Source organism: Esox lucius, chromosome 25 (genome assembly GCF_011004845.1).
Source record: "Esox lucius isolate fEsoLuc1 chromosome 25, fEsoLuc1.pri, whole genome shotgun sequence".
Lineage (NCBI taxonomy): Eukaryota > Metazoa > Chordata > Actinopteri > Esociformes > Esocidae > Esox > Esox lucius.
The window spans coordinates 18774906-18799557 of record NC_047593.1 but is presented as its reverse complement, the minus strand read 5'-3'; the positions used below and the strand labels follow the sequence as shown (position 1 = coordinate 18799557).

General features: G+C 43.7%; 3 protein-coding genes across 5 annotated transcripts; all 3 read right to left on the bottom strand.

Moving 5' to 3' along the window:
• Nucleotides 1-3771: 3771 nt before the first annotated feature.
• Nucleotides 3772-8704, bottom strand: LOC105006024 (D(1) dopamine receptor). 2 transcript variants are annotated; one of them, XM_010864337.3, is made up of 3 exons: nucleotides 7601-8704; nucleotides 6556-7405; nucleotides 3772-5141 (listed from the first exon to the last, which is right to left on the bottom strand). In XM_010864337.3, the coding sequence occupies exons 1-3, from the start codon at nucleotides 7859-7861 to the stop codon at nucleotides 4486-4488; spliced, it is 1767 nt and encodes a 588-aa protein (XP_010862639.1). In that variant the 5' UTR covers nucleotides 7862-8704; the 3' UTR covers nucleotides 3772-4485. The 2 variants fall into 2 exon arrangements, with proteins under 2 accessions (XP_010862639.1, XP_034146937.1); XM_034291046.1 differs by having other exon boundaries at nucleotides 6556-7401; nucleotides 7601-7656.
• Nucleotides 8705-9222: 518 nt separating this feature from the next.
• Nucleotides 9223-12515, bottom strand: LOC117594144 (vicilin-like seed storage protein At2g18540). 2 transcript variants are annotated; one of them, XM_034291235.1, is made up of 2 exons: nucleotides 12217-12515; nucleotides 9223-10746 (listed from the first exon to the last, which is right to left on the bottom strand). In XM_034291235.1, the coding sequence occupies exons 1-2, from the start codon at nucleotides 12248-12250 to the stop codon at nucleotides 9890-9892; spliced, it is 891 nt and encodes a 296-aa protein (XP_034147126.1). In that variant the 5' UTR covers nucleotides 12251-12515; the 3' UTR covers nucleotides 9223-9889. The 2 variants fall into 2 exon arrangements, with proteins under 2 accessions (XP_034147126.1, XP_034147127.1); XM_034291236.1 differs by having other exon boundaries at nucleotides 9223-10741.
• Nucleotides 12516-19235: 6720 nt separating this feature from the next.
• On the bottom strand, nucleotides 19236-23369 carry LOC109615161 (caspase-14). The gene is made up of 5 exons (XM_020043757.2): nucleotides 23095-23369; nucleotides 21103-21316; nucleotides 19836-19949; nucleotides 19600-19709; nucleotides 19236-19499 (listed from the first exon to the last, which is right to left on the bottom strand). Exons 1-5 carry the CDS (start codon nucleotides 23242-23244, stop codon nucleotides 19236-19238), a joined length of 852 nt encoding a protein of 283 aa, XP_019899316.2. The 5' UTR covers nucleotides 23245-23369.
• Between the last annotated feature and the right edge of the window lie 1283 nt (nucleotides 23370-24652).

Below are 24652 nucleotides of genomic sequence, written 5' to 3'. Positions count from 1 at the left end.
AAAGTCTGTAGAGAAACAGACTTTAAAAAGGGACAAATGAATGCAGCAAAATACGGCTAAACTGGGAACTTTATAGATAATTGTAATGGCTACCTCATGGTTTAAATGTATTATATCACAGCGCTCATTACAGTTAGTCTCTGGATAAGTGAATCTGCTAAATGGCTAAACTGTACATGTAGACCACGAATAAACGTGTTCTGCATCTGGTTCTGAAAAATCTAAATCTTTTTTTTTTTTAAACGTTAACTTTCAAGAAAAATATGCTTTCAAAAAGACAAAGGTATTCAGTAAGAGACATTTAATAGACTGCTATGGGTATAAGTCAGCTCTGAGGTGTTGGGCTTGTTCGGCGACAGCTGTCAAAGGATGTATCTGCTAAGCACCTCGCATCAAAATAACTACTGGGTGTTATTTTTAGAACAGCCAGTCAACGTATCTCAGATTTGATCTGAACACATCGCTATAGATTGACCCACCAGTACTCTAGATGTACAACTAGTCATTTAATCTGGAACTTTCCATGACATACATTGAAGCAGTTAAGAGTCTGGTAAATTCTATCCCATTTGTAAAACAAAAAAGCATTTAGGTCTCTGTGTTGGTTATAAAAAAATGAAATGCTGAAAGGGTCTCAAGCCAAGATAAGCCTTTTGCCTTCTAATTTTGCATAATCCTATGCCTCTTGCGTTTATTATCCATTATATAATGTTGTGCGCACACACACGCGTGCACACACACACACACTGAGAGAGCGCTGTGTAGCTATATGAGACAGTGATGGAAGGAAAGGGCAGCCGTTGGTTGTTGTGCTTCTGCATGTTTTATTGAGGCCCTGGAGGTTTGCTGAATGAATAAATAACAGGACAGCCATGTAGCAGGGCATCAACCAGCCTGTGGTTCTGACCCAGACAGAGCACCTTGGAAGGGCAGATCCTCCCATGTGGAATCTGTCTTTCATTGTCTCTCTCCAACTTCCTGTTGTTCTGCCTCCCTACCCCTCACTCCTTTTCTACCCCCCCTTTTTTGTGTGCCTCCATACCCCCTTGCTCACTTCCTGTTGTTTTACCTCCCTCCCTCTTTCACTTCCTGTTGTTTTACCTCCCTCACCCTTTCACTTCCTGTTGTTTTACCTCCCTCCTCCTTTCCCTTCCTGTTGTTTTACCTCCCTCCCCCTTTTTCCCTTCCTGTTGTTTTACCTCCCTCCCCCCTACCATCATCTAAAGAGGCTTCACACCAAATTTACTTCAAGCTTAGACGTTTGGCCAGTTTGTAAAATACATCTATAAACGTTGTATGACATGAAGACCAGCCACTAGGGGCAAGGGTGAGTTATTCCGGTTAAATGTAATGCTGGTTTTCTAAATGTGTCTGTGGATGGTGGAATGGAAGCTAAGCGGCTTTAAGGGTCGCATGTTCTATTTCAGTGCCAGATTCTTTTTTTAAAGACTTTCCCAAAATGTTACTGTTTACCAGTCCAAAATAATATCTAACCATAACCTCAGTCCCTCCCACACTCTCCCCAGTCTCTCTTGATCTCTCCCTGGTCCCTCTCTCTCTCCGTCCAATCCCTCTCTCTCTGGTCCCTCCAAAGACCTTTTCTGTCATGTTTACAGTAAAATCCGCTGACCTTGTTTCCTATGACTCAGCTGGACTCCTAAATGACTCCCTGTTCTTTAAAAGTCCACTGGGCCGTGGGTCTTTGTAGGGCTCAGTAAGGGCACTGACGCAGGGATTAGAAGGCATTTGGGAACTCGCCCGTGGTCATTCACAAAAAGCGTCCCAGAAAAAGAAGAGGTTGTCGGCCTCCCCTCAAACAGATGCTGACAGGGTGACAGACCGGGGTGGGAGGCATGTAGGGTGGAATGTAGGGTGTGAGGGAGGGAGGGATGGATGTAGGTTGGGTGGGAGGGATGTAGGGTGGGTGCAATGTAGGGTGGGTGGAAGGGATGTAGATTGGGTGGGTGGGAGGGATGTAGGCTGGGTGGGTGGGAGAGACGTAGAGTGGGTGGGATGTAGGGTGGGTGGGATGGAGGGTGGGTGGGATGTAGGGTGGGTGGGTGGGAGGGAGAGAGGGACGTAGGGATGGAGAGTGAGAGGAAGTGGGCAGGAGGGATGTAGGATGGGTGGGTGGGAGGGATGTAGGGTGGGTGGGTGGGAGTGGAGAATGGGGGGAAGAGGGGAGGGATGGAGAGTGGGAGGAAGTGGGCGGGAGGGATGTAGGATGTGTGGGTGGGAGGGATGTAGGGTGGGTGGGTGGGAGTGGAGAATGGGGGGAAGAGGGGAGGGATGGAGAGTGGGAGGAAGTGGGCGGGAGGGATGTAGGATGTGTGGGTGGGAGGGATGTAGGGTGGGTGGGTGGGAGTGGAGAATGGGGGGAAGAGGGGAGGGATGGAGAGTGGGAGGAAGGGTGAGTGCAAGAGGGATGTAGACGTTATGTAACTAACACACCATTTTTCTCTCTATCTTCCTCATTCTTTCCCTTTGTGTTGAGAATTTGGTCTGAGGCACACACACACACACTCACTCACATTGTCGGGTAGTTGATGGATCAGGGAGACTTTATTTCGGACCAACTTGTCTCCAGGCTCAAATGATGTTAGTAATGTAGGTAATCTAGGTAATGTAAACCAGTTTGCCACTTTATATTCCTGGTTAGGGTTTCCTCAAACCCACCTCATGCTTGGATGACACAGACAACGTACAGGTCTGTTGTGTTCAAATACTAGTTGACAGTGTTTTCAATAATTTAGCTGGGCTCCACTGAGTTAGCCTGGTGTGCTCCCTGGAAATAAACCAAAGGCTTATTTGGCTTTGCATGTGGGGGAATCTTTTTGAAGAATACATTTTTTTGCTTCAAGGTAGAACCCTTTTTGGTTCGTTGTGGATCTCTGTCAAAAGGCTATTTAACCCAAAATGGTTCTTCAAAGGGTACAGCAGGGGGGAACCCATGTGGAACTGCGCCATTCATACACGTTTGAGCTCAGATGAAGTATTTAAAATATTGTCAACTAGTATTTGAATGCTGGTTTAGACCTGTAATGTATGTCCTCTGTGCCATTCAACCATGAGGTAGGTTGGAATACTCCCTAACCAGGAATTTGAAGTTGTTAGCAAATTATTAATGTGTTCTAGCTTATGTGAAGAAGGGGCAAAGAGGGATGGGGGGGGGTGGAGAGAGGGATGGAGAGAGAGGGAGAGGGATGGGGAGAAGTGAGGGAGATGGGGAGAGGGATGGAGGGAGAGGTGAGAGAGAGGGGGGGAGAGAGAAGGATGGGGAGAGAGAGAGGGATGGGGAGAGAGGGATGGAGTGAGAAAGGGAGAGGGATAGGGAGAGAGGGGGAGAGAGAGATGGGGAGAGGTGTGGGAGGGGGAGAGAGGGATAGGGAGAGAGGGATGGAGTGAGAGAGGGAGAGGTGAGAAAGAGGGATGGGGGAGGGGGAGAGGGATGGAGAGAGAGAGGGGGATGGAGAGGGAGAGGGAGAGGGAGGGGAGAGAGGGATGGGGAAGGGGGGAGAGGGATGGAGTGAAAGAGGGAGAGGTGAGAGAGGGATGGGGGAGGGGAAGAGAGGGATGGAGAGAGGGATGGAGTGAGAGGGAGAGGTGAGAGAGAGAGGGATGGGGAGAGAGGGATGGAGTGAGAGAGGGAGAGGTGAGAGAGAGAGAGATGGGGAGAGAGAGGTGAGAGAGAGAGGGGGAGAGGTCAGAGAGGGATGGGAGGGAGAGAGGGAGAGGTGAAAGAGAGAGGGATGGGGAGAGAGGGATGGGAGGGAGAGGGGGGGAGCGATCAGACAGTGAGAGGGAGATGGAGAGGTGAGAGAGAGAGGGGGAGAGAGAGTGAGCATTGTAGTAGATGGATAGGAAAAGAGTGTAATGAAAAAACAAGGGTTGTGTGTCTCTGCTTGTGAGTAATAAACACTTCAAAAGACACCGAGTCGACAAAGTCCAAGGTGAGAGAGAAATGCTCAGACATAATTCCCCCATAGCAGTGTTTACCCATGTCACTGTTTAAAAATATCTACTGGTTTTCGTTGCGGAACGCATGGTCACACAGGATGAGACCCCGGAGGAACCTGCCTTAATGTGTCCGAGAGAAACTCTCGCCACGTGCTTAGGAAACCGAAACGTTTTGTGTGTTGGAATATACCCCCCTGACAGCAGCCTAATTCACGGGAGTAGTGGTTTTCCGTGTTGACCACTGTAGCCCTCCCTCCCTCGTTACCGTAGCTACTGTAGGTTAGATCTGATCTGCAATACCTTTACATACCTGTGGTCGAGTTGGCAAAACACACACACAACAAAAGAACAAAGACACGACCCAGCCGCAAACACACACAAGACATTCAGGAAGTATGTCCCCCATGCATCAATCAATTCCCCCGACTGTTTCATGCACCAAACTGGCCTGTGGACGTCTTGGTGAAACCTGTCCTGGCCATTAACATTACTAGAGACGTCGACGCTTCAGTACGTCTGGCAGGCTGGTCAGAAAGTATTTGAGGGGATCATTTTAGTCTGCGGTTTAGTTCCTGTCGTGTTCGAGTCACGTTTCTCCACGTGGCAGTCATGGAGGGGCTCCGGTGTCAGCACCGTTCCCCTGCGATCCGTCGCCGTCGCCGAGAGGCCGTCCCCGCCGTCCCTGTTCTCCCTTACCGGATCTATGGGGTCACCACAGACGGTGAGCCTAATCTCGCGGACCTCGGTTTGACATGCCGTTACCAGTTCCCTGCGGTTTATGGCCGGGGACGGCAACATCCTACCACGGACCGGGTCGGGCAGAACCCTGGAGGTGACACCGCCCCTACCGGCGCCAAAGCCTGTAATGTAAGCCACGCCCAACTCTGTCGCGTTCAGCGAGTTTTTCTTCCCCGATCCGATGGCGGCGGCCTCGTTGCTCGCCAGCACGACGGTCTCGATTCGCGTGGCGCTCGTCGTCCAGCCGCCAAAGCAGCCGACATCTCCGCGGCAACCCAGCAAGCGGAGGAACGCCTCCCGGAACTCGGCGTTGAAGGCGTAGATGATGGGGTTCAAGGAGGAGTTGCTCCAGCCAAACCAGACGAAGATGTCAAAGGTGGTCTCACTAACGCAGTATGAAGGGCTTTTACTGTGGAAGGAGTGATACACTGTTGGTCTGCCTGGATCTAGGGAGGAAGACAGGACCCAGTTAATGTAACAGTTGTTCTTGTTGCTGTTAGTGTAATAACAGTAAAAAATCATGATGATGATGATGATATTTCCATATTATACAGTCATTGGATAATCTGTTCCTGGTGTTTAAAGAATTGGAGGGGCTGTACCGTAAGTGAATCAGGATGATGGTTACAACACAAGGATGGGAGTCAGACGGGGATGAGCGAGGACGCGGGGGGATGAGCGAGGACGCGGGGGGATGAGCGAGGACGCGGGGGGATGAGCGAGGACGCGGGGGGATGAGAGGGAACACTGATGAAAGACTGTAGATGAATTGGAACATATTAATCTGAGTTAGGCAGGGATAGTTAGGCTGGGATGAGGGGGGGGGGGGGGTGGTACAAATGCTGTATGATCATTTCCAGAAATAATTGTAGTGTTCTGGGTCTTCAATAAAAAACTAAACTAGGACAGCAATGTAAAACTGTAGGTAAGTGTTGCTAAAACACTGTTTCTCCAAAACATTGTAAATACTATTAAAGGCAATTATATTGCGTTCTTTAGGAATTGTAATTCATAATAAATATTTTGTACTAATGTTCAAGATTAATAGTAGCCTACATTGGCAAAAAAAGACCGCAAAGTTATGTCAAACTATGACACATACTACAAACCTTCACAACGCCCTAACAAAATAATTATGAAGCATTGTGGCAGTTCAGTAACTTACCTGGGCAGGAGGGAATGGTACAGTTAGGACCAGTTATGTGCTATGAACCTTTAAACATGTTTACAACATTATTATGAAGCAGTATGGTTGAGCAATAGCCTGCTCTGGTAGAAGCTGAGTGTGGCGTTATATCAAGTTGTAATAGGTTTTCAAGCTTTACATTTATGTAATTTCACAGATGCTCTAATCCAGAGCATTCATGTTCTCCCTGGGCACCCACGGGAATCAAACCCCCAACCCTGGCCATGCTTCATCAACTAAACTAGACCAGACTCTACAAGTCCACAACATGCTTAAGGTATTGCTATGAAATGTTCTGGCGATACGCAAGCCTTCCTCGGGAGAAGAGGACAGCCCCGTTATTTGAAGCATCCTACAAACCTTTCTGACATGTTAACGAACATTATTATGAAGCATTATGGCGGAACAGAAGCCTTCCTGGGCAGAACGAGACAACAGTCATGACAACTTATAAAATGTGCTACAAAGCTTTACAACATGTTAACGAATATTATGAAGCATCCTACAAAGCCTTATGACATGTTAACGAACATTGTCATGAAGCATTATGGCGGTACAGAAGCCTTCCTGGGCAGGATGGGAAAATTCAGTCACGATAAACTGTCAAACATGCTACGAAGCTTCACGACGTGTTTACGATAGTTATGAAGCCTAAAGGCGGCGCAGCAGCCTACCTTGGCAGAACGGTACGGTGCAGTTAAGGATGAAGAAGGGAAACCAGCAGAAGACAAAAACTCCCATGATGACCGAGAGCGTCTTCAGGACTTTGGTCTCTTTCCTGATGGAGTACCTCAGGACGCGGTGTGGCTGAGGAACATCGGTTTGATGATGGTAATGGTGGTGGTAATGGTGGTAGTTCTTTGGGGAGCTGGCGGTCGGGTGGAAGATGGAGCACCGGTGTTTGGAGCGGGGAGGGTGCACGTGGAGGGCGTGCACGTGGCCATCCGCGTCCACTTCCACGTACGGGTCGGAGCGGCAGTTCTGGGCATGTTCGGCGGCTCGCTCCAGAGAGGATATCCTGCGGATCTGAACCTGGGCGATGCGGTATATGCGCGTGTATGTTACAATCATGATCGCCACGGGGATGTAGAAACTGATTAACGAGGACGAGATGGCGTAGGTCCGGCTCAAGCTCGAGTCGCATTTCCAGTGTTCCACAGTACCGCTGTTTAGCTCTTCCAACATGTGGAGTTGATTTACCCAGCTGCCGTTAAATTTGGTAACATCCCCGGTAAGATCGTCGCCGCTTCCGGTAATTCCAGTAATCCCGGCCTTGTGCCACTGCAGTTGAACCGGCACAAAGGATATCACCACGGAAACCGTCCAAGTTACTCCGACCATGACGAACGCCACGCTGCGGTTCATTTTCCTCTCATAGCGAAACGGGCTGGATATCGCCCAGTAGCGGTCAACACTGATCATGCACAGATTTAAGATGGACGCAGTGGAACACATGATGTCACTCGCCACCCAGGTGTCACAGAACGCTCCGAACGGCCAGAACCCGGCCACTTCTGCTGCTGCCTTTCAAAGAGAGAGTTTGACTGTCAACATGCCATGAAATAACACCTGACAGCTGAAGGTTTAAAACGCCGTGGGCGGAGAGGCTATGACAGTTAAGACACTGACATCCTTCCTAAGCAATCATGACATAGATGTTTTATAACAATACATCAATTACCAATCATTTATCAATCATTCAGAACGAGAGCAACTTACCTTCCATGGCATCACAAGCAGTGCAACGAGGAGGTCCGACAACGCCAGAGACACGATGAAGATGTTGGTGACTTTGGCGCGCAGGTGACGGTAACGGAGCACCGCAGCGCACACTGTGAAGTTTCCCAGTAGCGTCCAGAGGATGAGCACGGAGAGGACACAGCCGGTTAGCGCGCGAGTGCCGGGTAAATCCGGGTTTGTGTCGGCCGGCCGCTCGCGCTCGCTCTCGTTCTCCGCCAGGCGGTGGCTCGCGTTATGCATGCCTCGTCCCTTCCACGTTTAGAAGATCACTTTTGCTGAAACTGTGTCAAGTCAAACAGACACACAAATAGCTCACCAGACCTCATCCCAAATCCCACAGCCTTTGGCTACTTCATTTGAGTGGAGGGATATAAAAACAAAAAACAAATCAGTGGCTGTTGTTTTAATAATTTGTATTTGCTTTCCATCTCTTTTTGCCATTTTCTCCAAACTATCGGCTAAGCCTGTCCGTGTGGCACTCAAACTGCGATGCTTGATGGGCTGGGCGTCTTCCTCGAGCGGAATGAGAGGCTTGGCGGTGCCTCCGCCCCCCTCTCTCTCTTCCTCTCAGTCTCACTCTCTTTCGGCGCACTACCGTGTTTTGTGTTAGGAGACCTCGTGCGCCAACAGCTGATGATAGCCGCTATCACAGAATCATGTTCCCATGATCGCTCCTACCAGAGAGGGAGAGAGTAGTCCACAGGAGGGAAAGTGGAGGACAGTAGAGTTTGCCTCAGGCATGCAGGGTTTCCCAAGTCTTAAAAAGAGGCAATAGAGAAATATCTTCTTTAGTGATGTAACGTCTTCGCTTTAGAGAGACTTCATAATACCTTATAATAATAATAGCTTAGTCTATTTTTTTGTTGGAGGGCCATCAGAAATTGATAGTCTGCACTTCCTTTTAAATATAAAAAATTCAAATTATTAGATTACTGTGAGTATTGTAATATATCCTATACCACATGCACATCATTTTATTCAGCAGAAATAAATTAGTAAATCCAACTGCTGTATTCCCAGGCTGACCACGGCGCTGAGAGACTAGGGGAGCTGACCGTGGTTCTGAAGGCCGACCAGCCTCACGTAACTGTTTCAAAATGTGCCAGTTCGCAGTCACATGCTCAGAGAATTAAAGTACTAAAGTCCTCCCCTCCTCTTCGCCCCATCTGTCCTAATTCCTGTGAGAGAGAGGTGGAGAGAGCGAGATAGAGAGGCAGATAGGCAGGGCTAGCGGGGAAGAGAGAGCGACAGAGTGCGAGAACAGGAAACGGGTTATAGGAGCCTTTAGAAAGATAAAATTATCCTTTTGTCTCTGGCTACCTTTGAAATATATTTTTGCATTTATCCTGATTTGATTGGAGTGACTGTACTTTTACATGACCCTGTTATACTCTGGATTTAATCTTTAATGATCCATTTTTATTATTGAACGCGCAGTTCCTGTTAACCGCGTTTCTTACAGAACTGAGCAGGCCTACATATAAAGGTCCCTAGAAAACTGTTTGTAGGTGTTATGAAGTACAAGGCTTTACATTCAAGACATATTTAATGGCTTTACATCAAAGACATTTTAGACATATTTCTACATTATTTTCAGTGAGGTCAGTGGACAAATACAATTCATGATAAAGCCTGAATAATACATAAATTATGAAGAAAAAAAATTAAAAGCATATTTAACGCACTGACCTAAAAATGGCCCAATCTTGCCTAAACATGTCAGCTATCAGTCGATCAAAGGCTCTTGACCGGATTATCCCAGATTAGGATTTAGGAACACTGATTTAATCAAGTTATTTAATCAACATAAAATACACCAGTCAATGGATGGAGTGAGAGGGGAAGAAAGCGAGATGGAGAGAGCGAGACCAGAGGCTATTTGAGGGAGAGATAATGACAGAGAGTCTTCGGGGGTTTTTTCAAGAAAGCGAGATGGTGTGAGAGGGAGGGCGTGGGAGATGAGACGGAGACAGTGAAAGAGCGATGTCTGTAGGAAGAAAGTATTTGAGAAGGCGAAAGAATGAGAGGGAGGTACTGGAGGTACTAGAGTGTTTCAGGCACTGGGTTCAATGGAGTGACGACACCAACCGCTGCATTCAACCCAGTAAACATTTGCCAGGTTATCAAAAGCCCTCGTCTGTGTCTAAATATAGGCCGTTAACAACATGGCCCAATTCTGACTAAACCTTTCTTCGTCTGAATTTCGCTCCGGAGCACAGGGTCTGGCGAATGACCACAGCGTCAAACGCCTATGGGAAACAAGCCCGGTCACTGGACGGAGCAAGGGGCCTGTCTCACGTTCTCCAACGCCACGTTCAGAGCCACCCCTGCCATCCGCTGAGAGAACCCCACGATGGGTCTTACGTGAGTCACTAGAACGTTGCCGTTCCCTGCGGTTCTGGCGTTCGCCACTGTCTGGCCACGATGTCCTGAAGGGCCCGTCCGGGCACACTCGTTCCTCAGTCTTCGGATCTCCTCTTCGCTCCTCTCTCTCTCCTTCAACAGGCTCTCCATCTCTCTCTCCTTCTTCTCCTCCCGCCTGTTCTGCTCTTCCATGATCAAGGTGAGGGCCAGAAGTTGTTTCTTGCGCTCCTTCAGCAGGCTCTCCTCCATCTCTCTCTGGATAGTCTTCTCTCTTCTGGTCTGTTCTTCCATGATCAGAGTGAGGGCGAGAAGCTGTTTCTCTCTCTCTGTCTGCAGACTTTGCTCCAACTCTCTCTCCTTCTTCTCCTCTCTCTGCTTCTGTTCTTCTATGGTCTGGATGAGGTTCATCAGTTCCTTTTGGAGAGCTTTTGTTTTCTCTCTCTCCTCCTTTATCTCTCTCTCCTTCTTGTCCAGAGTTTTTAGAAGCAACTCCCTCTTCTCTCCCTCCCTCATCTCGATCTCCATCTCTCTCACCTGCTCCCGGATGCTCCTCTCTGTCTCCCTTCTGTCAATCTCTTCCCACTCTCTCCTCTCTGCCTCGTCCATTTCTCTCCTCACCGCCTCCTCTTTCTCCCTCGCTTGTCTCAGCTCCTCCGTCTGTCCCCGTCTCAGTCTCCTCATCTCTCTCTCGTACCTCCCCTTCACGTCCTCCTCATCCTCCTCATGTGTGTCTACTCCATGGGAGGTGGGCTCCATCTGAACTGGAGCAGAGAGCAGAAATGGGGGTTATTGCTGCGGCGTCCATGCCAGGTCATTTTTAAAACATCTTTAGTCCCTGACTCAGCCAGAGACTCTCCATCCTCTGATGTTCTACTGCTTGAGATTATGCACCTGCATTAGAATATTAATTTGGAAAAATATAATTCACACGGACTGAAATCAATGTATTTCAGTCCGTGTGAATTATCATTGTAGGCAATGAATGCAGAAGTTTGAGTATAACATCCAATGGGAATATGCCTAACATTTAACATGAGTATAACAACCTATGGGAATACGCCTAACATTTAGCATGAGTATAACATCCTATGGGAATACGCCTAACATTTAGCATGAGTATAACATCCTATGGGAATACGCATAACATTTGGCATGAGTATAACATCCTATGGGAATACGCCTAACATTTGGCATAAGTATAACATCCTATGGGAATACGCCTAACATTTAGCATGAGTATAACATCCTATGGGAATACGCCTAACATTTAGCATGAGTATAACATCCTATGGGAATACGCATAACATTTGGCATGAGTATAACATCCTATGGGAATACGCCTAACATTTGGCATGAGTATAACATCCTATGGGAATAAGCCTAACATTTGGCATAAGTATAACATCCTATGGGAATACGCCTAACATTTAGCATGAGTATAACATCCTATGGGAATACGCATAACATTTAGCATGAGTATAACATCCTATGGGAATATGCCTAACATTTAGCATGAGTATAACATTCTATGGGAATACGCCTAACATTTAGCATGAGTATAACATCCTATGGGAATATGCCTAACATTTAGCATGAGTATAACATCCTATTTCAATACGCCTAACATTTAGCATGAGTATAACATCCTATTTCAATACGCCTAACATTTAGCATGAGTATAACATCCTATTTCAATACGCCTAACATTTAGCATGATTATAACATCCTATTTCAATACGCCTAACATTTAGCATGAGTATAACATCCTATCTCAATACCCCTAACATTTAGCATGAGTATAATATCCAATCTCATTACGCCTAACATTTATCTTGAGTGAAGAAAACTGCTTTGTACATATGTACATATAAATGTCCGAATGGGAAACAGTTATACCTAATATGAACTAAAACATTTATGAAAGTTTGTATGTTTTCTGTGTTTTTTTTCCACCCCCAATGTACTTGTTGAGGGTATGTACCTGTCCCTTTTGGAAATAAGGCTTAAACTGATATATACATTTAATGTTATTCAGATTATGGGCTTACTTAAGAATGATTAGGCTGGATTAGGAATATATTCACTGTAAATCTGTGAGTGCCTGACTGGTCATAATGTTAATATTGCAACTCTTCCTTGTCTAACAAACATCCAGATTAAGTGCCCATCTCCCACCAGAATCTAGACAGTCAAACATTCGTACATATTTTTACATTAGATGTTGAACTCACCTTTAGTGGCGATGGAGGCGTGAGTAGACAGCATGTTGGTTATGGACCAGAAACTCCAGACACTGAGGTTATCTTAGCGTGCTACTTCTAACCCCACACATCACTTCCTCATGGTTGGTTGGTCTTCAACCCCTGAGGGAATCTCTTATCTCCCAAACGGCGGGCTGATAGTCTTCATTGCTTCAAATACTAGCTGAAATGTGTTGTTTTATCTGGATTGTCTACAGGGCAGGATTTGCCTTCTTTGAAACTTTGTTATTCCATTGCAAGCGGTAAAACCCAATCAAGCACAGCCTATACTGAACATGATTAAATCCCAAGGGTGATTTCATTCTGGCAAACAAACCTTTCCCTGTAAAAAGCTTTGACAAACAAACCAGTCAGACCAAACAGGGGAGGGAGCATTTTGGAAAAAAAACTAAACAACAACAACAGTCAGAACAAATTAAAGAGGGGGCATTTTGTCAAACAGATTTGAAGATCGATAGAATTCAGATGGGTCTTTACGCATTTCATTGTTTGCTCGTGTTTCTTAAATTAACAATAATCTGTATACACACCCCTGATCAACTGAGCTCCCTTTAATTACTAGTATGCATGTTTTCATTTCCCATCAAGTGTCATAGTTAATTGTCTTCAGTATTTGGGTTAGACGTAATCACAGTATAAAGTCTGTATAACACTCTGACCTGATCAGCAGCTATTAATCAATATTTAGAAATCAATCAGAACAGACTCTCTGATGTCTGTAACACAAATGAGCAGGCCTTGTACATGTCCTTTCTCATATATCAACATGTCCTTCTTGTTGATAAAGTGTCTTTCATGATGTGTAGACATTAATCATGTTCGAGAGTATCAAAACTGCTTGTGTCATTGGTACATTTTGATGGATCGGTGATCTGCAAACAATAATGACTTAAAAGATAATGTCTTATTTTGGAAGAAAGTTGATTTGTTCAATGCATTATTTGAATAAGCTATAGTCACATCAATTTGTTCTGTTTTACAGTGACACTTTTTTTTTTTTAACTAAAACAAGAGGTTTAAAGAAACAATGGTCAATACCTGCAGGAGTTCTGCGGCAAGCATACCTTTTTTAGTAACAGCTTCTTTCAAACAAACCTCAAACCCTGTTGCCATTCATTGATTTAAAACTGCTCTCTAGTGGTAACATTTGAAAAATGTAATGTCATCTAATATAAAACGTGCATTACTATAAGTCCCTTATCTTAGGGGGGTCTTTAGAATGTTCAACACCTGCATTCTGCCATCGAAATTAATGGAGAAAGAACAAGATGGTAGAAATGGTAGAAATAATGTGTTGTTCAATCAGTCTTAATTGCCACTCTCAGTTTGATTTATTAAGGGAAATAATACATAATGCAACACAAAGTGTTTTTGAGGAGAACATTTAGCATTGTACAAACAACCAACAGGGAAAGACACATTTGAATATTCCTCTCATTGACAGTGGTTGTTCTCTGTGGAAGTCAATCAAATGGTGCTTTCTGAAATACAAATACACAACAACTTGTGATTAAATCAACATGTTCCATAGACAGAACCAGGCATCAAATGTGACGTGTAATTTCCGCACGGCTCAGTTCGCAGAGCTAGATGCTTATCCCAGCCGTGCGTCTACCCAGATCCGTTCAATTGTCTTCGCCTAGTTAACACACTTCTTCAAAGTGGCTTCAACAATGATCATTTCTCACCCATTTCCACTGATTTTCTTCCTCGTGTGGAGCACATAAGGTTTCCTTCACCATCTGCAGAGGACAATATCAATAAACCGCAACCAAGTTAGTCTTCAGTAAAATTAAAAAGGAATTCTAATACTATAGTCCTGTATACACCTCCAAGGCAGGATAGGGCCACATCTTGGAAGCTAAGTCTAGCGTTAGCATGTTAGTTGTTGCCATAGGATACCAGTCAATGCGCTAACAAAACGCGAGAGGCTACGTTCAACGTTTTCAGGCCACACTGTGTACATTATGTATTTAATTTGAATGACCTGCATATGTCCATCTGGATTTCCTTCATGTCCCTCCAGATCATCAGCTCCCTTTCTGCCATCTTCCTCAGCATGGGGATCAGTAGCTCCTCTCTCTCCTCCAGCTTTTTAATTTTCCGTACGTGGATCATCACTTGCGCGTCTCTCTTCTGCCTTTCCTTCCTTATCCTTCTCTCCATCCACTCCTTCCCCACTCTCTCTTCTTCCATCTTCCGGTTGAGGGACAACACCTCGTTTTTGAGAGCTTCACTTTTCTCTCTCTCCTCCTGTAACTCTCTGTCCTTGTTCTCCTCCCTCTCTTTCTGTTCTTCTACGGTCTGGGTGAGGGTCATTAGTTCCTTCTGGAGAGCCGCTCTTTTTTTTGTCTCTTCCATGATCTCGCTCCTCATGATCTCCTCCTTCACAACCTGTTCTTTCTTCATCCTGGTGAGGGCCAACAGTTGCGTTTGTCTTTCACCTCGTTCCTCTTCCATCTTTTTGTCTTTCTCCTCCTCCCTCAGTTTCAGTGCTTTAATGGTCTGGGTAAGGGCCAACAGTTGGTTTACTCCTTTATCTCTCTCCAAATCTGTCTCCTCCTCTTGGTGTTCTCCTACATTCCTGGTGAGGGAGATCAGTTCCTTTTGGAGAGCTTTTGTTTTCTCTCTCTCCTCCTTTATCTCTCTCTCCTTCTTGTCCAGAGTCTTTAGAAGTACCTCCCTTCTCTCTCCCTCCCTCATCTCGATCTCCATCTCTCTCACCTGCTCCTGAACCCTCCTTTTCGTCTCCCTCCTGTCATTCTCTTCCCTTTCTCCCCTCACTACCTCTTCCATTTCTCGCCTCACCTCCTCCTCCCTCTCTCTCCTCCTCTCCCTCACTCTCCTCAGCTCCTCCACATGTCTCTGTCTCATTCTCTCCATCTCTTCCTTGTACGTGTCCCTCACCCCCTTCTCGTCCTCCTTTTTCTTTAGTTCACTGGAGACAGGTTTCCTCAGAACTGCAACAGGAGAAAAGCTGTTAATGCAAAGGGGATTTTAAATGTATGTCTTTCAAGTGGTCAATAAAGAATTCAGTCAAGAAAACAAATGTTAACCTATAAAAGTACACTCCCCTGGCAGGTATATAAATATAATCTAATCATTTACATATATTACTGCATATGTGTAGTAATGACTGTAGTGTTTAGTATTGTTGTATTTTGTGCTACAATACAGTTCTATTGTGGCGTAGTGTAGTTTACTGTAATTTTCAGATATTACTGTATTTATTGTTTACTGTCCGTCTTCATTTATTGACAAAAGTTGGGGATTTATTCTTGAATTCTCAGTATTCTTAATAAATCTTTCAAACTTTGCCGAGGAACCCCTTCATGACAACCCGGACAACCTCTTTTCTTATAGACTCATAACCAAAGTCAAACATGTATTTTTAAGTTACATTTTATAAATTTAGCAGACTCTCATGTATCCCGACTCACAGTCAGTGCTTACGTTTGTTGAACTTCTTTTTTCATATGTGTAAGATATTTAACAGTCCAATCTAACAAACCTTTCATAGACATTACAACAACAACGTTGTCCGATGAGGTGAGACTTACCTTTACTAGCGAAGGAGGCGCTCGTAGGCAGCGTGTTCATCCTGTTATAGAGGTATTCAAAACACAGAGGGTCTTTTGATTTGCTTCTTCTGGCCCCACACACCACAAATAAGTGTTTGGAAAGACTTCATTCTCTTAAGGCTCTCTTATCTCTGAACGGCGAGCCAGTATTCCTCGTGGGTTCAGTTACTATCTAACTGAAGTGTTTAGTTTGTTTGATTGGGCCGTCTAGGCTGCGAACTGGGTCTCCCTTCCCGGTCCAAAACACCCCTTAACTGACAACTTGAAGTCACACTGTTTAACGACGTCTGCCTAGTGACTGAAATGTAAATGCATTATCTCAGATCCACGTGTGCTGTATTGGCATTGTTACATTGTCAAAGATAATATGGTGGGTGTCTCTGCTCAGGGTAGATGCAATCATTTGACTGACTACCAGCCTACTCGGTTTTCTCTGATCAACTATCAGAGGTCCATCAGTGTGTATATAATCTGATTGAGATTTCAGTTATTTACGTTAGTTATTGTACATTAGTTATTACCTTATTGTAGTTGGACAAAAAAGCAGTTTTTAAATGGGGGCAATTGGTTGTTGCATAACATTGTTCATTAAATACATATCCATTTGTAATACTTATTTGTTCCAGCATGTAAGTTAATATTAGATTTTTGTAGATCTTATCTACACGATCTGAAAAGTGCTAAAATGAGTGTGACGAAAATATGCTAAAATGAGTGTTGTTTATGACCTAAACAAAGTTGTTTTGTTTTTTAACATGCTACATAAAAAAATAACGGAATTGAATTGATGGGCCACAGCTCATTGTTTGTTCTCGTTTTAAACAACCTTTAAAGATATGATTTAACACTGGGCAGACACCTAAACCTTCCTCTTCTTCCACTTTCCTAATGGTAACTTCTGTCACTGCTTTGACCGCTCACAGCTTTTCCTTTCACTTTCACTTTCACTTCAGTTTCTATATGTGTCAATTGTTATCCATATTCTCACATGCCGTTAGTGTTATTATGAATGAATGTGTCTTTCCAACCTGGAAGTGGACACTCTAGTTCCCGAGTTGCAACACTTGAAACATTTACTACTACTGAATCACTACTGAAACATGAAAGCAAATCAGTTTTTGACATTTTCAAACTTATCAATGTCAATGTAATATTGTTTATGTTAAGCACACTAGCTAAATTATTTAACAACATTCACTATCATATTTAGCTATAATCCAAATACCCTGAAAAATCTACTCTATAGTTGGTTTGATGTTACTTAAAGATTTTGGCCATTCAAAACATGCTCAAATGGCCCCCTTAGATTTTTTTGCTAGTGATTTGTAATAGCTATTTAACAAAATCTGAACAGTGATTAATGTTTGTCTTTGCATATAGACTAATTTCAAGTTTAAGAACCAGCTCAAAATAGTCCAAAAATAAATAAAACAAACAACTAAAACACAATGTGCTTAGATTTTGTCTGTTAGTTTGCAAATGTGTGTTGCATCGAGTGTGATGTCTCTTCTATTTTGTACATTAGTTTTAAGTGTTAGGTACAGTTCATTAATATACAAATTTTAACATTGTATGTTTTTGTTGGTTTCAATCTTTTTTACATAATTTAATGCGGCCCGTTGCTCCACAAAACTACTTAGCTAGATGTAAACTATGATATGACGTTGCCATTGAGGCACGCTTGGTTTGATTCTCTTTTCATGGCAAAGGGGAGTGCGGAGAGAAATTATTAGCTAATGTTGGACAAATGCTAGTTTTCTCTTTGAATCATATTTTGGAAAAGGCAAGGTGCTGCTTGTTGGGGTGCGATGAAGTCCTTGCACATCAGTGTACGTCATCCCTGCAACTCGTGTTTATGTAAATAGGACTTTAGGAAACATCTAATAATGTTCAAATAATGGACCTGTTTTTGAGAAGCCAATTAGCTCACATTGGCATTTTCCTGAGGACAACAGTGATCAAATTACGATGTCCGACCTGTAAATCATCTCCTCTCATCTCATCTTCATCCGCTTATCCGGTATCGGGTCGCGGGGGTAGCAGCTCCAGCAGGGGACCCCAAACTTCCCTTTCCCGAGCCACATTTGCCAGCTCTGACTGGGAGGATCCCGAGGCTTTCCCAGGCCAGTGTCGGAATATAATCTCTCCACCTAGTCATGGGCCTACCCCGAGGTCTCCTCCCAGCTGGCCGTGCCTGGAACACCTCCCTAGGGAGACGTCCTGGGGGCGTCCTTTCGATGCAAAGGAGCAGCGGCTCTACTCCGAGTTCCGCACGGATGGCTGAGCTTCTCACCCTATCCCTAAGGGAGAAGCCATTCACTCTTCTGAGAAAACCCATTTTGGCCACTTGTACTCGCGATCTTGTTCTTTCGATCATGACCCAGCCTTCATGACCATAGGTGAGGGTAGGAAGGAAAATGGACCGGTATATCGAGAGCTTTGCCTTCCGGCTCAGCTCTCTTTTTGTCACAACGGTGCGGTAAAGCGAATGCAATACCGCACTCGCTGCTCCGATTCTCCGGCCAATCTCCCGCACCATTGTCCCCTCACTCGCGAACCCCGACCCCGAGATACTTGAACTCCTTTACTTGGGATACACACCTGTAAATCAGTTTCCTGTAATAAAAAAAAAAGCACTGTACCTAGTAACCATTAACATTATCATTAACATTATTCAGTTTATGTAAACCTGAGTTTACTGAGTTTAAAATGAGTTACATTTGAATTCACTGTCCCAGTAATGGAGAGCATTCTGTGCATACACAGAATGCAGAGATGCTTAAACGTGTGTATAATGTAGAAACACAACACATTAGCATGCACATATTATTAACTCAGCAATTACATTTATTTAAAAAAAAGTATGCCAACAATAAGACTGAATGTGTGTATATATAAACACAAATATATAATGTATGTATGTACAGAACAACATACTTAGAAAAATGCACATAGCTATACAACAACATACACACATGCGGTAGCTACCAAACACTTGTTTGCACAGTTCCTGAAAGAATTATGTAAATATAAAACACTAAAGGTTATTTGTCTTGAGACATACTAAATTGACATAATAAACCATTTTAATATGAACAGAAATAACAGTACTTTGTCTTATGACTAAAACAGAAGTGTTTAAATCAGCGCTTGAGTTCATCAAAATGTATGTGTTATTTAGGCTGGTTCCAATAAAGTTGCCTATCCCAGAAATCCCAGATGGCTCATTTTGCCTAAAATTAGAAGTACCGGAACATTGTACCGGACCGTTCCGGCCGAAGTCAAACACTGGTTTAAATGTTTTTTTAAATTTAAGGGGACCAAATTTATTAACATGGATAATAATTAAATAGTGATATGAACTGAATAAAGGAAATTATGCAGTATGAATTAAAATTCTTGTACCTGTCAGCAGCAAAAAAAAAAACGCAATAGTTCATGTACCATACATTTAAGAGATTTTATTAACCATTCGATTATATATTCATATATAATTTTAAAAAATGACTCTTTCTCTGTAAGGTACCACTTTTTGGTAAGAGAACTCTCAATATGGAGAGAGCGCCCTATGTCACACTCCATGATTTTCCTGGTCTCCTCATGTGTTGCCTTCTTGTCAAAGCTGATTCCATAACTTTCACGTCTTACGTTAAGCATTAGCCTTTCATTTACCTGAAATAGCAAAAAAAATCACAGTGAGAAGAGAATATAACCACTGTACACCAGAATAAGAATAAATATTTTAGTTGTTTCGATGGAGCAGATTCCTGACCTCAGTGAAGAGCTCATACATATGGTGGGACGTTCCCAAGTCCTCAAACACCTTCTCCATCTCCTCAAAGAGTGGGCATCCAGAGTCCGCGTGTCTAACAGCTAGCATGCCTGTGTATGATGAAGTAAATGTGATTTCAAAAGCAAAATGAATGCCCAAAAGGAGAGGGCAAACTGTACACACAGTAGGTGTGCGTGATCTACCAACTGCGCCTTGCTATAGATAGAAATGTATACCTGGATGTACGGCATATACCACCATGACATCAGACTCAGTGGGAAGGAGAGTGGTCCTCCCAGGTTGACCCTGTCCACCTCCATCTATGCTAGGGTGTTGAGCGTGCTCAAACACTGAAAAGAAAGGCATATATGCATGCAGTTGAGATACATATACAGCCATTTAAAACTTTGGGGTCACTTTAGAAATGTTCCTGGTTTTCCATGAAAAAGTACATTAAATGAGTTTGAACAGGGAAGTTCACAAAATGAATAGGAAATATAGTCATTGACATGGTTAGAAATAATTATTTTTGATTTAAAGCCCTTCAAACTTTGCTTTAATCAAAGAATCCTCCATTTGCAGCAATTACAGCCTTGCAGACCTTTGACATTCTAGTTGTCAATTTGTTTAAGTAATCTGAGAGATTTCAACCCATGCTTCCTGAAACACCTCCCACAAATTGGATTGGCTTGATGGGCACTTCTAACGTACCATAGGGTAAAGCTGCTCCCACAACAGCTCAATAGGGTTGAGATCTGGTGACTGTGCTGGCCACTCCATTACAGATAGAATACCAGCTGACTGCTTCTTCCCTAAATAGTTCTTGTATAGTTTGGAGTTGTGCTTTGGGTCATTGTCCTGTTGTAGGAGGAAATTGGCTCCAATCAAGCATCGACCACAGTGTATCACATGGTGTTGCAAAATGGAGTGATAGCCTCCCTTCTTAATTACCCCTTTTACCCTGTACAAATCTCCCACTTTACCACCACCAAGGCACCCCCAGGCCATCACATTGCCTCCACCCCTCTTGACAGATGGCGTCAAGCACTCCTCTAGCATCTTATCATTTGTTCTGCGTCTCACAAATGTTCTTCTTTGTGATCCAAACACCTCAAACTTTGATTAATCTGTCCATAACACTTTTTTCCCCCCGTCTTCCTCTGTCCAGTGTCTGAGTTCTTTTGCCCATCTTCATTTTTTCTTTTTATTGGCCAGTCTGAGAGAGTGCTTTTTATTTGCAACTCTGCCTAGATATAGGCCAAATAAATATATTTAAAATCTCAGGGCACCTCTAACCTACACCTGACTGTCATGTCTTTGCCTGGAACACCTGACATTCCACTTAGAAATAATTTACTGGACAATTTTTCACTTTGAAATAAGTTATTATGCCAGAAGTTCACAAACCTTTTCCGGTCTATGCTGTTTGTTTGATCAATGTGTTTGAAAAAAATGTTGAACATGTGACAAAATCAACCTTAAGCATTGGCCTATGTTGCATACCTCCCCTACAGGATTGCACAACAAAAAGCTTGGGTTTCTGTTGGAGTGCGGGACAAGCGCGGTTACTGAAAAGCTGGAAGATTTCCTCCAGTTTTAACTCCCCATCTGACACCGTGATGTGTCCAAGTCTGCCGTGGGCCACAATCACCACCGCGAGACCACTAACGCCAGATGACAGTTTATTTTGAAATGTCTTCAGATCAGTCATCACGTTCTGAAAAGAATTAGAAGAAACACGTAGAATGATTCAATGATCATTGGTGTGTAAACTTAGAGTTGCCTGTTGAGGTACATGGATTGTTTAAGTTATACTGACTTGCCAGATATAAAATTACAGTTGTGCTCATAAGTTTTCATACCTTGGCAGAAATTGTGACATTTTGGCATTGATAAAAAAAAAAAAAAAAAGACTGATTATGCAAAAAACCTCTTTTATTTAAGAATAGTGAATATATGAAGCCATTTATTATCACATAGCTGTTTGGCTCCTTTTTAAATCATAATGATAACAGAAATCACCCAAATGGCCCTGATCAAAAGTGTACATACCCTTGAATGTTTGGCCTCGTTACAGACACACAAGGTGACACACACAGGTGAAAATGGCAATTAAAGTTGAATTTCACACATTTGTGGCTTTTTAAATTGCAGTTAGTGGCTGTGTATAAATAGTCAATGAGTTTGTTAGCTCTCACGTGGATGCGCTGAGCATTCTTCTGCACGAAAGCTGAGCATGGGACGCTCTTGGACTTTCCAGCATGACATTGACCCTAAGCACACAGCCCTCCAGTGGTTACAGCAGAAAAAGGTGAAGGTTCTGGAGTGGCCATCACAGTCTCCTGACCTTAATATAATCGAGCCACTCTGAGGAGATCTCAAACGTGTGGTTCATGCAAGATGATCAGACTTTGGATGACCTGGAGGCATTTTGCCAAGACAAATGGGCAGCTATACCACCTGCAAGAATTCGGGGCCTTATAGACAACTATTACAAAAGACTGCACGCTGTCATTGATGGTACAGGGGGCAATACACAGTATTAAGAACTAAGGGTATGCAGACTTTTGAACAGGGGTCAGTTCATTTCTTTTCTTCTTTGCCATGTTTTTATTTTATGATTGTGCCATTGTGTTATGACCTATGTGAATTCTGTAAGAAATAAAACACGTGTTTTGCCTGCTCACTCACTTACAAATGGTACATATATTACCAATTCTCCAAGGGTATGCAAACTTTTGAGCACAACTGTATAAGGGATATATTGGACAATGTCAGTTTCCTTAAATGGACAATTTCACAATGAAACCAGTTTGGCAACCATTGTAATTAGTTTAGGGTTTAATCAATATGAAACAGAAAGTGAGTCCTCAGCATTGTCTCAGGTTTAGTGGTGTGAACACAGCCTTCCTTCTTAGGGGGATTGCACATTCTTTCCAAAATGGGACCTGGCTTGTATAATGTACCTGTATGTTGGTAATACAGCCTGGATAAAAAACAAGGCCGCTCACTGTTGATCTGTCAATAAATATTTAATCATTATGGTTTATTTCCATGCAGTCTCAAGAGCAATTTTTTTTTAACCTAGTCTTGACTGTGGACCACTTGTTTTAAACCAAATGCAGCCATCACTGAGAGGAGCAGAGGCTTGTTTCCAATCAAATAAGTAAAATTTGAAGAAAACTATAAATATATATTTTTGTAAAATAATTTCTGATAAAACATTTACAGGCTAACAACAAACTACTGTACACAGGGCCGGCTCCAGGCATAAGTGGTCGCTTAGGGGCCCAAAATGCTAGAGCTGTACAACGTACAAGGTAAATTTGAAGAGGGGGCACAGAGTACAATTCAGCAAAACAATTAGCACATAGTTGTCCTGTGCCCTATCATTGCCTACGTAACACTCATATTTTCATGCAACTAGAAAAAATAGACTCTGACTCAATTTATGGATAAATAGACCGTTTTAAATAATGCTAAAATCAAACTTACCGTTTTAGTGCTGACATTAACGCGAGTGACATGAAACCTGCATTTTTTAAAGACTGTTTCCAATCGTCTGATGTCATGTTTCACCCCCCCTCTCTCTAAGTCACAAAGCAGCAGGGCTCGTTGATCCTTTGTTATATTATAACTATCCATCTGGTAGTAGACCGAACTCAAAGTGGTTTTAAGACAAAAGATTCAACAACACCTAGGAGTGACTACGCTATACAGTCTCATAAATGTTCATATACTGGCATGAACTGTGTCACTAAACTCTGTCGGTCGCCAGACAGTTTGGAAACTGAAAGCTTCATCATGAGTTTTGTTTTGATACATTGTCAGAGAGGCTTGTCCACGGAAAGTACCGGTAAACCACAAAGACATTTGTGTACAGAAGAATTGTCAGAAGTCCCCATCGTGAAATTAGGGATGGGTTAAACTGCATACATGCCTACAGGAAAATTGTAAGCTACACTGATCAGCCAAAACATAATGACCACTGACAGGTGAAGTGAAAAACACTGATAATCTTGTTATCATGGCACCTGTCAGTGGGTGGGATTTGTTAGGCAGCAAATGAACATTGTCCTTAAAGTTGATGTGTTAGAAGCAGGAAAAGTGGGCAAGCGTAAGGATCTCATCGGCGACAGTGTCATGGGTGGCCAAGACTCATTGATGCACGTGGGGAACGAAGGCGGCCCGTGTGGTCCGATCCAACAGACGAGTTACTGTAGGTCAAATTTCTGAAAAAAGTTAATGCAGGTACTGATAGAAAGGAGTCAGAACACACAGTGCATTGCAGTTTGTTGCGTATGGGGCTGAGTAGCCACAGACCAGTCGGGGTGCCCATGTTGACCCCTGTCCACTGCCCAAATGTGCCTACAATGGGCATGTGAGCATCAGAACTAGACCACGGAGCAATGGAAGAAGGTGAAAAAATGGCACAAGGATGCCCTATGGGAAGAAGGCAAGCCGGCGGAGGAAGTGTGATGCTTTTGGGCAATGTTCTGCTGGGAAACCTTGGGTCCTGCCATTCATGTGGATGTTTGACACGAACCACCTACCTAAGCATTGTTGCAGACCATGTGCACCCTTTCATGGCAACGGTATTCCCTGATGGCATTGGCCTCTTTCAGCAGGATAATGCACCCTGCCACAGAGTGAAAATAGTTCAGGAGTGGTTTGAGGAACACAACAACGAGTTCAAGGTGTTGACTTGGCCTCCAAATTCCCCAGATCTCAATCCACTCGAGCATCTGTGGGATGTGCTGGAAAAACAAGTCTGATCCATTAAGGCCCCACCTCGCAACTTACAGGACATAGAAGATCTGCTGCTAACGTCTTGCTGCCAGATACCACAGCACACCTTCAGAGGTCTAGTGGAGTCCATGCCTCTATTGGTCAGGGTTGTTTTGGCGGCAAAGGGGGGACCTACACAATATTAGACAGGAGGTCACAATGTTATGGCTGATCGGTGTGTACTGGGTGTAAACCTGGAGAGGCTGGGATTGATTGTGTTATTTTCTGCTCAGAAAGCACAGATGCAATTTTCTCTTAACCAGCT